Source organism: Somniosus microcephalus, chromosome 9, assembly GCF_052327205.1.
Source record: "Somniosus microcephalus isolate GS21.2 chromosome 9, FLI_Smic_1.0, whole genome shotgun sequence".
NCBI classification, from domain to species: domain Eukaryota; kingdom Metazoa; phylum Chordata; class Chondrichthyes; order Squaliformes; family Somniosidae; genus Somniosus; species Somniosus microcephalus.
The window spans coordinates 9,792,704-9,806,687 of record NC_140995.1 but is presented as its reverse complement, the minus strand read 5'-3'; the positions used below and the strand labels follow the sequence as shown (position 1 = coordinate 9,806,687).

General features: G+C 39.6%; 1 protein-coding gene across 2 annotated transcripts in view; it reads left to right on the top strand.

The window, feature by feature from the left end:
• The window catches only part of asap2a (ArfGAP with SH3 domain, ankyrin repeat and PH domain 2a), a 210,422-nt gene that overhangs the window by 166,567 nt on the left and 29,871 nt on the right, over positions 1 to 13,984 (top strand). For both annotated transcript variants that reach the window (XM_085996347.1, XM_085996348.1), the window contains 3 exons: positions 820 to 907; positions 1,700 to 1,748; positions 7,346 to 7,512. In XM_085996347.1, coding sequence (XP_085852473.1) covers positions 820 to 907; positions 1,700 to 1,748; positions 7,346 to 7,512 — 304 coding nt within the window. The remainder of the gene's footprint in view (positions 1 to 819; positions 908 to 1,699; positions 1,749 to 7,345; positions 7,513 to 13,984) is intronic.

The following is a 13,984-nucleotide window of genomic DNA, read 5'->3' as shown; positions in this document are numbered from 1 at the left end:
AGCTTCTGAAGCTTTTCCCTGCTTTTGGAATAGAGGGCAAAAATTGCAGTGATCTAATTATGACATTTAGGTGAGCTGCATGTAGTTTCTTGTACCAGTGAGATTAATACAGCTGGATGCAAAAATGTATTTGAATGGTAAATATAATTTCATCTTATTTACTGTTTCAAACTGTCTTTCCTTTTTGTAATAACATGCTTTTGGTTAAAAGAGGAAGAAGTGTCAGTATTACAAGCTATTTACCTAAGAGACTATCCTTTATTTAAACATGTTGACTCTGAAATATGCCCAATTTTGTTCGTTCATGGCAGTATGTTCATGTAATTCTTGATGCTTTGGGAATAGCTGTTGGAGTGCATTAATTTTAACATTGATCTACTTGTTACCCTACTTGCTCCTTCAGCTGTGCTTTTGGTACAGTATGGGTTATGAATTTCTTCATGACTGCTGTGCATGTTATGATCAACTAGTATATTCAACTTATGCAAGTCAAGCTGTCAGTTTTCCCTCTACCAATATGGACAGTGTGACATATGGGGCAATTTTAATGTAACCTGCCCGTCGGGAAACTGATGGCATCGGGTGCGATGCTGCCCAATTTTATTCTCCATTGAAATCAATGGATAGTAATATTAGGCGGCGTGTAAAAGAGGAATACTTTTGATTGTATAACATGGAAGGTTTATTGCTTGCATTTCATGTAATAAAATGCTGTCACTTGCAGTGCCAGTGCAGTAGTTGACACTTGGATGCAATGCTTGTTCTAGTTCTAGCAAAATTTCCTCTGAATGCTTTCAATCATTTCTGCTTTTCTCATAGGTTAACAGACCACCAGCAAAGCTCAATCTACTCACGTGTCAGGTGAAAGCAAACCCAGAAGAGAGAAAATGTTTTGATCTCATATCACGTATGTTTAAAAAAATAATAATTGAATTACTTGTGCATCAGATCCAAGGAAAATACCTCCATAGATAGGGACTTAATTTAAGGGATGTTCACAAGCTATGCAAAACTATAGCTATTTAGAAAATATTAGAAATATATATGTGCATAAATCTACTATTAATTTGATTAAAACATGAGATACGATTTCCTATGTAATTATTGATTGAAGATTTTTATGCTTAAAAATTAAGGGAAATATCCCTAACTACATATTTTACCTACCTTAAAATATTCAAATTCTAGTCAATTTCCCAAGGTGATACTCACTCAGCGTCGAGATCAAGTGCAATATTCAGATCAAGCAGGCTCAGAAATCAGAGATTACTAGAGCCAAAGAGGGGAGTGGAAGGGGTGAAGATGAAGATGGGGAAAGAGGAAGAGTATGAAGAGAGGAGGGATGAAGGGAAACAATGCCGGAAAACTTCTTGGGTGGGAGGAGGGCACGGCAGCAAACTCTTTCCTGGGGAGGGGATAAACTTTGAGACATTTTCTACATTAATGTTGCTTATAAATGCAAGTTTGTTTGGAAAAGTGTAGAGAGATTTTATAATGAAGAATTTCCATAAGATTGAATTGATTGAAATATTTTTAAGGAAACCTGAAATAATTCTTTTGAATTTTCTGTTAACGTCACATAAAGTCTGTCTTTTGGGACTCAAAACAGTATATAAAAGCACATTTCTGATTTGCAACACTTTACTTCTAATGGTTTGAATTTTAAATTTGCAATGCATCTTCTTTTGTCCATGTATAGATGACAGAACATACCATTTTCAAGTGGATGATGAACAGGAATGCCAAGTGTAAGTTTTAAAACTACTGGTGTATAATGCTTAATAGCTTAAGAAGATTTGCTTAATAACAGTGGCTCTGTAGCAAAGAATTATTTTTATTTTGGAAACAGAATAGGCTACATGTCTTCTGGATCAGTCTGACTAGCGACAAACACTTTTAAACTTGTTGCAATATTGTTGAGCTATAAGTTACTAATTAAAATAAAAAATGTAAAAATTGTTATGATCTGAATGAAGCAAGAAGGATGGGGCCCCTTCACAATAACTGGCTAGTTCAAACCTGCATCTGTCTTGCTCAAAATGGGCCACTTTGGATACTTTGTGGATTGTCCTAATACCCAAAGTGGTGGGGCCACTTACTCTGTAATTTCCAGGATTGTCTCAAATTCACTTTCTTGGGATGACCTCCCCTCTATACCAGTGTTTGTGGTCTGGGTTCAAGATGAGTTTTTTTCCCCCCCAAAGAAGTTGGCATATAATGTGAGCAATACGATAATGGGAAGAAAATGAGTTGTAAGAGGAGATAGAAATCTCTCCTTCCCATGTAATTATATCCTCCGTAACTGAATATAACATTTTAAAGATACACTCTGTTATGTATAATTGACAGCTCAGAAGCTGGGTTTCAGGGCACATAATTTCAGGTGAGTTATAATGAGGCTGGCTATATTTTAGTAAGGCAGTATTGTTCAATTAAACTGTTACTCCACAATGTTTGTACATTGCTATCTAGACTACTATAAAACCTTCCTGACAAATTATAAATTAAATTGTTACCACAAAGGCAGAGACCTTACATAGTGTATTAAATGGAACTCTTCTGCACTGGCAACACTTTTTTGGGGGGTGGGGGTTGGAGTACATTTATGGTTTAAGAAGACCACAAAAGGGTAAAACCACCATCCACGCAGCGCTGGTGAAATGGCAATTATGGACACAACTGTTGAACTGCCATATTAGCTACTGTAATCTGCTGTATTAATGGTAGTTTTCATGGTCCAAAAGTATTAATGAGCAAAATTCAATTACGTAATATTGTACACATTTTAGTGTCATTGTGGAGAATTTCTCTCTGAATTTAAGAAAGTAACTCCAACTGAGGAGTTCACATGAGGACGTAAACAGTTATTCAATAGAAACAGTTTGTGTTGCCCCATCATTCTGCTCCTTGCATTTGAGCAGTTTCTATTATATATCCATTTTATAATTATCACTGGCTACAATAAATTGCTAAGAGTGATATTGCTGAGTTTACTTTAATGATCTAAAAGTTCTCATTGGGACAAAAGAATGAAACCAGGGCCTCCTGATCAAATGCTTTGAAATTTATACAATCTTTCATTTTATTGTCTTTTGTTTATTTAAATACAGTGTCAGGCATATTAGCGAATCAAAGGAGCTCTCCTGATAACTCACTGAATTTATCCAGTGTGTAGCTAAGCCATACAGACCAAGGTTTGATTCCTAGTCTGTGCCGAGTTAGCTAATCTCAGCCCAGATAGTGGTGGGGCCCGACATTTGTCCTCAATTCCTTTGTGGTAGAAAGATGAAAATTGGTCAGATACCCTACTCCTGGTTGCCAACACTGCTAAAAGTGTGCATGGGTGGATATCTGATGAGTATAGGATCAGACTTATTGGTGTTCTCTCAGTCATACAGCCTTCACATAAACAAGAGAGGAGGATTTTATACTTGAACCATAATTTTACCCATCCAATTGACACCGATTCAGGTTACTTTTGACAAAATGTTGGAAAAATTAAGTTGGTGATGACAAACAAAACAATGGAGTTGAGCATCTAGTTGAAAATAAGATCCAAGAGGCAGGTATGTTCAAAGATTCACAATTTATAACTCAAGAAACAGAAATCTTAAAGGAACAGAAATATGCAAAGTTGACAATAACAGCTTTGAGGGCGTAGAAACAACAGGCGGGTGTACAAACCGAGCCCAAGGATGACTGAAACCGGCAGAATGAAATCATCATCCCTTACCCAGTTGATTGGTCTGCTTTGCCACCAGTGCAAAGAAGCATATAAATCTATCACATTATTTAAGAACCATATGAAGAAGAAACACCAGATCAAAAGCATCATCACAATATGCACCAAATGCAATAAAAAAAATCATCATTCCCTCTCCTGCCATCATGCCAAATGCTAAGGGAAGCATTAACCGAGCCAGAAGGTGACTTAAAATGTACGTTTTGCAACCAACCGTTCAAAACCCAAAGGGGCCTTGGGCACCGTGAGAGACGTAACCTCCTGTGCTGAGAAACCAAAAAAGGACAGTTAAAAATATTCCTGGAGAAAAACGAGCTAAAAATCAACATGGTCATTTGAAGAAACAAGGTAGAAGAAATACAAACATGCTAATTAACAACCACTTTAACATGAAAAATGAATAAACAGATCTCTGATTATCTAGCTTTTAAGGGAGTCTACAAGAAAAGGAGTGGTTAAACTTGTGAATATTCCCTCACTTGCAGAGGAGGATCTGGAAGTCTCCAATTGATCCTTAAAACAATAAGACCCAGTGGACAGTTTTCATCAGAATACTTCAAACCCCAAATTCACATTCAAAAACCCATCAAAGGGTGAAACATATCCATGTAGTAAATAACCTCCTAGTGGATGTGAAGGAAGTATTGCAAAAAGCAGAAACCCAAGCCTTCCATTGGTCTAGTTTAAGCAACTAGTAATAAGAATAAAACCAGACAGACCACTCGACTTCGACCAAGGCATCTGATTCAGACACGACATAGGCACACCCGTCCTAGATACAGTAAAAAGAGTCGGTCAGTCTTGATTCTCAAGACTGAAAACAAAGAACTACCAAAAGCATAGAAAATTAGTGACCTATCACCATCGACCCAGTGTTGCTAAGCCTCTTCATAAAGATTATAGCAAAGAGGGCGGCTGAGAGCATCAAACTGAACCTCAGACAAAAGGGGTTCAATTCAGCCACAGCACGATGTAATGAAAATAATCTTGCAGAACATAATGAAAGATGCTAAAAGTAATAGAAAAGAACTTACGGTGGATTTTATCAATCTTGTTGAAGCTTTGGAATTGGGTTGATCTCTGCATAGCTTTCAACTCGGTTGGTCTCAAAATGACTAGAAAAGCTGCGAACTGGATGGGTTCGCCAAACAGAGTTATATGTCAATTGACAATCTATATATGAATAAATCAACAATAGAAGGTGGAAATGCCAAAACTGATCCAATCAAAATGAGCTGAGGAGTCAAAGAGTGACACCCTCCTTTACCTATACTGTTTAAAATATTACTATGGATCCACAACTCTGCACCCTAGAAAAGGAAGGATCAGGAATTCTCGTGAAACGTAACAAATGGTCCAGCAACTGTGTGGCTTGTGCTTTTGCTGTTGACATTGGCATCATGAATGACGCACACTCTAGAATGGCCAAAAATCTGAAAATCCTTCAGTGATTCTACAATAAGACGAGACAAAAGATTAATATGAAGAAGACTTCAAAAAATAAGACCTTTATTTATAACCATTTGAAGAAATGGTCTATCAATGGCAAACCCATTGACTACATACCTTATGGCGACATTAAAAGATGCCTTAGCACCAGAATTGATCTCTATTCTGGGGCCTCCAAAAACAGATGGGCCAAAAAACTGGTTGGATCAGTAAGCTTTGGAAAGTAGATCTCAAACTAACTGAGTCTAAACCCTAAACATTTTCATAATTCCTCAAATCTTTTTCCATTTTATACTTTCAGAAGTCTCACAAAACACTTGAATCGAACTTGATAGAATAATGATGAAACTGGTAAAAGAGATTCTGCATCTGTCAAGTAAAATATCAGACAGTCCATTATATGCCAAACACGAGATAGAGGCTTGTGATTGCCTTGTTTGGAAATTATCATCTAAAAGATCAAAGCCCTTGATAATGGGAAGACTATAATTTTGACATTATTCGAATATAAGGGATAAAAAACAGGGCAACTGTTGTGAGATTTTGAAGAATTAAAGCCATTGTTGACCATCTCGACTCAATAATGAAAGAGACCACAGAAACCAAGATAACTCGGAAGCAAACCCAAGTAACATTATAGTACCACAGATAGAAAAAACAGAATGGTTACAGAAAGTACCCAAACCAGTAAACAGATATGCCAAATGGAAGAAAAGGGAATTCCACAATTGGCAACTTTTCCATGTCCAGGAATAGGATACTATCAAAATGATAGAAAATCTAACAGGGCAGACCTACGCAATGGTATGAAACAATCCCAATTTATCAAATCTTTTATTTCTGAGAAGCAGTATATAACCAACCTGCTGTACTCTTTCTCACAGAAGACCAATTTTAAATAAGATGTGCAAAAGATGTAACCTTGCAAGAGAGATCATCTTTCATGTATCTGGAAACTGCATTTAGGCTCTAGATGCCAGAATCAAAAGACACAATAAGATTCTAGATAAATTTAAAGATAAGGTAAGCAAGTATGAATGGACATCACATATTGAGCCAAGTTTACATAGAAGTTACAGCATGGAAACAGGCCATTCGGCCCAACTGGTCTGTGCCAGTGTTTATGCTCCACACAAGCCTCCTCCCACTCTACTTCATCTGACTATCAACATATCCTTCTATTCCTTTCTCCCTCATGTACTTATCTAGCTTCCCCTTAAATGCATCAAAATGAACATCTGTCTGTCTGGAAACCAGATATCATTCTTCCATAAAGGAAATGAGATGGCATTTGTTGACATTACGATAAGATTCAAAGACCGTAATTAATCCTTGGAAAAAGCATGGACCGAGAAACAGAACAAATATGATTACCTTGAAACAGAAATCATAAATCTAACCAGAGGAAAAATGTCAAATACTTTGGTTTTGCCCATGGCACCAGAGCTAACTTGCTAGAAAAGAACAAGCAACTGGTATCATTCCTATAGATCGAACGCTATAAAACAGTTAGATTTTGAAGCTAGCCATTCTATTAACTCTGTGGACTCTCCAGATTTTCTCAGACTGTTAATTAATCATTAGTGATGTTCTAATACTGATGTTACATATTTTACTTTATTGTGCTTTTATTCTTTCAAACTGCTGTAAATAGCTATTGAATAAACTGATAAATTCATATCCGATGATGATTTGCATTTGTATGCCTAATCAGCCCACAATATTTTTACTGGGCTCTCCAACTCTATCCTGTCTGTGGACTTGGTGGCACAATGAGGCCCTGCCAACCCATTACCCACTACTCCCCTGATATGTGACAGTTTCACCGGTGTTCACCTTGTGGATGAGCCAAGCTAAGGCTTGAAAGAACATTCATTCAATGGAAGTGTTGCACAGTGTATACAAATACCAGATAATGCTTGATACATGTTAAATTGTATCCAACAAGAGGGGAAAACTGACTAAAAAGAAATAATAAACACCATCAAGGAGTTGGAAGCTTATGACACTTTATAGTGCCTGAGATTCATGAGCACAAAGTCAAAATCTCTAGAGAGCAGGGATATAACTTTTATTGTAAGCATAATCTTACATAGAAATACTTCCTTTTCAATTCCATGCTGTCTGAAATAGCTCTTATTTTCTATTCTTTAGTTGGATGTCCGTTTTGCAGAACAGTAAAGAAGAAGCTTTAAACAATGCTTTCAAGGGAGACCATAACACAGGAGAAAATAATATTGTCCAGGAGCTAACAAAAGCGATTATTGTAGAGGTACAGCGGATGACTGGAAATGATGTATGCTGTGATTGCAGGGCACCAGGTAATTTGCATTAGCAATTAAATGCTGATTAACAGGATTGTTTCATCAAGGAAGTCAGTTCTCAGTCACTAATACCCTTTCACTGTTTATTTCCCATGTTTGGTTTTAACTGCACATTACAATCTGCTGACTTTTTTTATCCATCTGCACTGTAGTGTTAGTGAAGAGCTAATTAATGTTTTACATCAAAACAAAACAAGTGTCTCCACAATTGGGGCCTTAAGTTGATACCAACATCTGACAGAGGCTTCAAATACCATGCAAAAAGCAAAGGCCCACCCAGCTTTGTGTGTGGACATGATAAATGCATACAATATTTGATGCAAAGAAATGAAATTTCTCATGCTTTCTTCTCTATATGGCAGTTTTCTTTTGAACACCTGGGATCTTGTGATCTTCAGTTCTTACATGGACCATAGCTTTTGGTTCAGAAAGTTAGTGATTTCTTAGCATTCTGATCAACTATTCCTCAGCATTCACCTGAAGTTCGTACCAAAAAAATGCTTTCTAATTTCAGTTGGCCCAAGAAATTGTTGTCCTATTGTTGCATCTGCTGCTACACCATAGAGAAGTGGAGTCTTTTCAATGCTCATGGAATCCTAAGTTGCCATATCTCTTGTAATTTTGGAAGTATCAGCGTTTATTTTTTACTATGATGAACAGACCATAGGCAACCCAGTGACAAAGGATAGGTAAATCGATAACTATGTTATACACTATTACTGTCTTGCAGAATGGAGATTTAGAGAGGCTGTTTAAGGGTCATTGTGCCTATTACACATTTGTGCCTGACCATCTCTCAATCAGGTTCCCGTTGACGGTATTTGTGAAGCTTCCAAATACAGAAATCCTGGTGCTTGTTGAGCATTACAGTTTAGATTTGACTATTGTACGTACATATATCTCTGGCAGATCTGTCCTGACAGTTGGTGTTACAGTTCCTCTGCAGGGTCCTCGCTCTTCCTATATTGTACTACTTTGGTATGTTTCTAAAGTGTGTGAAAGATGCTTAATGAAGAAGAAAGATAATTACCTTGCATGGTCGCCTTCATTGTTCGAATAATTTGCATTCTATGCACATCACAACTCCCAACGATTCATCCATGCAAGGCCTGCAGGGCAAAGGGTTTTAGGGTTACAGCATTTGTAATTAGTCAGTTGAAATTTAGCTTCAGCTCAAACTGAACTGGCATAATGCCACTGGTTCTGGAACTTTATATGAAGTTGGAGTAGAAAACAGTATATAGCAATGCCTAATTGCAATGTCATGGCATTTTTATATATGTGCTCAGCACATTATCCTCAAAACCAATCGAGCTGAGCTTTACTCGTACGATCTATGAGGGTATGCCTATCATTGAAAGAATGAAGAAGACAATGTAAGGTCGATGCTCTTGTCAGATAATCAAAAAGAAAGCATTTTCTGAGTTATTTCAAGATATTTATTATCTTTGGTTTTATTTAAATATAATACAAGTTAAATAAAATAATTACTTTTGTTGAACCAGATCCAACTCAGCTGGAATTTGTGTCCGTCATTCATGCAATATCACAAATGTAAAATTTTATTTTTTTAAACCAAAGTTAATTGCTGAAACAAGTGTAAATAAGCACCGTTGGAGCTTTTCAGAGCAACAAGGCACTGGCCATAATCACTGATCTATGCTCATCTCAGCTGCGGTGGTGGTGCCTGGGCGGCAGAGGTGAAACACTAACAAGTTTCCTGCTTCTGATGACTGTCCAGTGACCCCCATTGCTGGGAAGTATTTCGGTGTGAGTGTTGTGTATGGAAGGATAAAGCTTGGCTGGGATTCCCCCATGGTCCATTGGCTTGCTGACACTGTTTAGGTTTAAACATGAAGAATGGCCACTTGCGCAAGATACTGGAGGGCTGCCAATGGCTGTCGAACTCTCCCTTCATATGAGTCATTGCCCTCAGGAGATGAATGGGGGGGCAATTTGTATGATTAATGTGTTCAAGTTAATTGTTTTACTGCTGGGTGCTTAAGCAGCAAGACTCTTCCTAGTTTCAACAACACGATCTAGAGTTACAGTCTGGGGTACGCTATAATTTTCTTTAAATTATTTATGCAAATTCATGGCGAACTTCACTGCATATGAAATATATAAACAAAAATGGTGTTTTAAGCATTTAGTAACAAGTGTTTTTGTGCTTGAGCATATCTTTTGTGTAGAACATAAGAAATAGGAGCAGGGGTAGGCCATTTTGCCCTTCGCGCCTGCTCACCCATTTAATAAGATCATGGCTGATCTACCTCAACTCCACCTACGTGCACTATCCTTGAATCCCTTAGTATCCAAAAATGTATCGATCTCTGTCAATGACTGAGCCTCCACAGCCCTCTGGGGTAGAGAATTCCAAAGATTCACAACCCTTTGTGCGAAGAAATTTCTACTCGTCTCAGTCCTAAATGGCTGACCCCTTATTCTGTGACTGTGACCACTAGTTCTAGACTCTCCAGCCAAGGGAAACATCCTCCCAGCATCTACCCTGTAAAGTCCCTTAAGAATTTTATATGTTTCAATGAAATCACATCTCATTCTTCTAAACGCTAGGGAATATATGCCTAGTCTACTCAATCTCTCCTCATAGGACAATCCCCCCATCCCAAGAATCAGCCTAGTGAACCTTCGTTGCACTCCCTCTAAGGCAAGTATATCCTTCATTGTGTAAGGAGACCAAAACAGTACTCCAGATGTCGACTTAACAAGGCCCTATATAATTGCAGCAAAACTTTTTTACTCTTACACACCAATCCTTTTGTAATAAAGGCTATCATACCATTTGCTTTCCTAATTGCTTGCTGTACCTGCATGTTAACATTTTGTGATGTGTACAAGGATGCATAGAGAAGTTAAAACTGAGAAATTAGAATATAATTAACTGGAATTGTGGAGAGAAGGTTGGATGGGGTGGAGTGAGAATATAATTAAACTCACTTCATCCCAAGACTATGGGCTGGATTTTCCTAAGCCCCTGGAGTCGGGTTGGAGGCGTGCGGGCGATAAAAATCGGAGATCCGGGGGTCCCGCCTCCATGTCAATTTCATAGGAGTCGGGTTGCCGACAAGTGCTGGAACCCGACTCCCAGAGGCGGGAAGGGATTAAAGGCAATTAAACTGCCTGTTAACAGGTAGTTAACAGGTAGTTTTTTGCCTATTCGCGATTTTTATTGCTGGTTTGTGGGCTTCCCGACAGCTCCAAACCACGAAAAGTTTGAGAGGCGGGACGTGGGTCTGAGGTCTTGGAGGGGTCGAGATGCCCAGTGTTCAGGTGAGTGAGGGGTGCAGGAGTGCAAAGGTAAGTGTTTTGCAAGTGTTTAAAGTGTTTAAATAAGTTTAACTTACTTTTACTTACCTTTACAGGAGTCCTGCATTCCGGTGTCGGGAGTCGGCTGCAAGAACCACAGAAGCTCCGATTTAAAAAAAAAAAAAATCAGCTTCTTGGTTTCTGCAGCAAAATGATTTTAAAGTTATCCTGAGAAAGGACTGAGGCTGAATTAGCAGTTTTTCAGTGCTTGACAGCTTCAAACAGCTGTTAAACACTGATCTTTCATCTGCCAAAAGCTTTTGACAGATGAAATGTCAATCTCTGACATCACCTGTTGCCGGGTGGCCCTTAATTGGCCTGCTGAGCCCACAGGGCGGGCTCAACAAGGTCAATCAGAGGAAAATCCAGTGGGTTGGCCACATCTCCATGGAGGCGGGACAACAAGCCCGAATGTGGGTTTCCCACCTCCAACCCGCCCCCGTAGCAAAATCCAGCCCTATGACTTTAACCTTTGAAAGTATTTCTTTATTGATGAAAAGGGGATTAAATATTATGCTGTCAAATGCTTGGCTAAGGGATGGAAAGCAAGAGGGGGAGGTAAATGAGTTTTTTTGGATTGGTGGGATCTGAGCTGGGAACTTAAATTTTCTGTTTATATAAATTATTTGACAGACATGAGAGGAATGATTCTGAAGTTGGCTAATAATGTGAAATTAAATATATGGCAAACTGAGGAAAAATATCAAAGATTGCAAAAGGACATAGACCGGTTTGTGGAGTAGGCATATAGGTGACAGATGTGGTTCAATGTAGAGAAATGTGAAATGGTACATTTTGGGAAAAAGAACAGTGAAAGGATCAAATCAAATATATAAAGTAATGGAATTGATTATCGAGACTAAGCTTGAAGATTGTCTATACAACAGTTGATGTGGATTCAGAATGAAAAGAGATGTAGCAGTGTAATATTATGTAGATCCTTAAAGTGGGAATATGGGTAGAAGAGGCTACAAAAAGGCAAATGGGGTTCTGGGTTTTATTTATATAGGCATTGAATATCAAAACAAGGAAGTGATAAATTAATGCAGTACATTAATTAGGTCACAGTTTAGAGTATTTCAGACAGCCCTGGCCATGGAAAGGGTACAGAAAAGATTCACTAGACTGAGGCCAGGAATAAAGTTACAGTTTTGAAGAAAATCTTAAATATTTGGACTTTTCCCCACTGGGACAGAGACGGTTAAGGGGATCTAATAGAGGTGGTCAAAATCTTGAAGGGTTTTAAGAAGGTAAATACAGGAAACTCTCGCTTTACCGGCACCTAAAGAACCGGAAATCTCTGTTAACCGGCAAAATTCAGGAGTAGGTTCAGGTAAGTTTTACTTCATATTAGTGGCAGTTCCTGGATCTGTGGCTGTGTAACTGGGGCTCCTGCACTTGTTGCTAAGCAACAGGGACGCTTGGTCTGTGGCCGGAGTTCCTGCACATGTTGCTAAGCAACAGGGAAGCCTAGATTTGTTGCTGTGTACGGAGTTCTCGTACCTTTTAACTATACCTCTCTGTAATCCGGACTTTTTGATAAACCGGCACCACGCCGGTCCCGCTGGTGCCGGATAATTAAGAGTTTCCTGTAATATAAGTTTATTTCCACTGGTTGGCAAATTGATGAGTATTATGACAAAAAGATGAAAGGGGTAGTTGAAAGTTTTTTTGCATAGAGGGTGATTAGAACATGAAGGGGGAAAAATTCGGTTGATTTGCGTCTCCCGTTAGCGCCCTCTTAGGGTGCAAAGCAACTAGCGCCTGGGCACGGCGTAATTCAGCGGGAGGTTAGCAGCGGCGGTAACTGTTAGCGCCCCGCAACGATGACATCATCGCCGTACACAGTGCCCTGCTCGCGCCCCGGCCGCGATCTTTGGTAGCACCCCCGACTTGCCGCCAGACGCCATGTCCGACTGGGTCAGGGGGGCCTACCTGCGGCCGGGGCAGCGCAAATTAAAGAGAAGGTGCCGGGCGGCCATTTTCGTTGCTGGCCGCCTGCCCGCTTTGCCGTGCCCGGCCTCTTGTGAACTCTTCCCCCCCCCCCCGCACGGAGTGCCGGCTGCACTCTGCGAGCCCGACACTTTTCTTGAGTGCCAGGCTCTCTTGCCGGCACTCCAATCCCTGGTGGCCCAGCTGGGTCCCGGGTCGTGCTGCGCTAGGCCCCTCCACCGATGTTGCTGCGATATTCACTCGCAGCACCCCAAGAGGGAGGTGGGGTGCTTCCAGTAGCACCCCGCCTCCCTCTTGTGGCGCCACTGGTGAATTTCGGGCGCAGGGGTGCAAACTTTTTTTTAAAGTAGCGCCCTGGCGAAGTTAGCGCCCCAAAGGGGGCGCAACCCAATTTTTCCCCCAAAATGTTTTACCATTAGTGGCTATTGAAGCAGAGCTTATAACATAATTTAGAAGGGAATTGGATAAGTAATTGAAAAGGAAGAAATTAAAAATAGAGGGAAAGGGGAAGGAAATGGGATTAAGTAGACCGTTCCAGTTGAAGAGCTAGCACAAACGAGATGGTCCAAATGGCCTCTTCATGTGCCATAAGTTCCATGATTCTATAAACATTTTATGCAATAAACATCGGATTATTGTTAATATTACATGGCATCCAGAAAAAGTCGTAAGTGGGATTGGCTGCTTAAGTACAGAAATTCTCATCAATTAAACTTATTTTGTAAAATAAAAATGTTTGATAAGGGACCTTCAGCAAATAACTGGACTTCAGAAGTGAAAAATGTAATTGCAGAGATTTTTCTCAACAGTTTCAAGTTTGAAAACATTGGAAATGTAATTTGACAACATAATTGTATTGAAATTGTCAAAAGGAAATATTGTTATTCTTCTCTGTAGAAAAGCCATAGAACTTTTCTATAGCCATGGCATAGTGGTAGGGCAGCACAGTGGCATAGTGGTTAGCACTGTTGCCTCACAGCGCCAGGGACCCGGGTTCAAATCCACATTCTCCCTGTGTCTGCGTGGGTTTCCTCCGGGTGCTCCGGTTTCCTCCCACAGTCCAAAGATGTGCAGGTTAGGTTGATTTGGCTATGATAAATTGACCCTTAGTGTTAGGGGATTAAATACGTGGGGTTACGGGGATAGGGTGGGATATGTGTCGGTGCAGGCTCGATGGGCCGAAATGGCC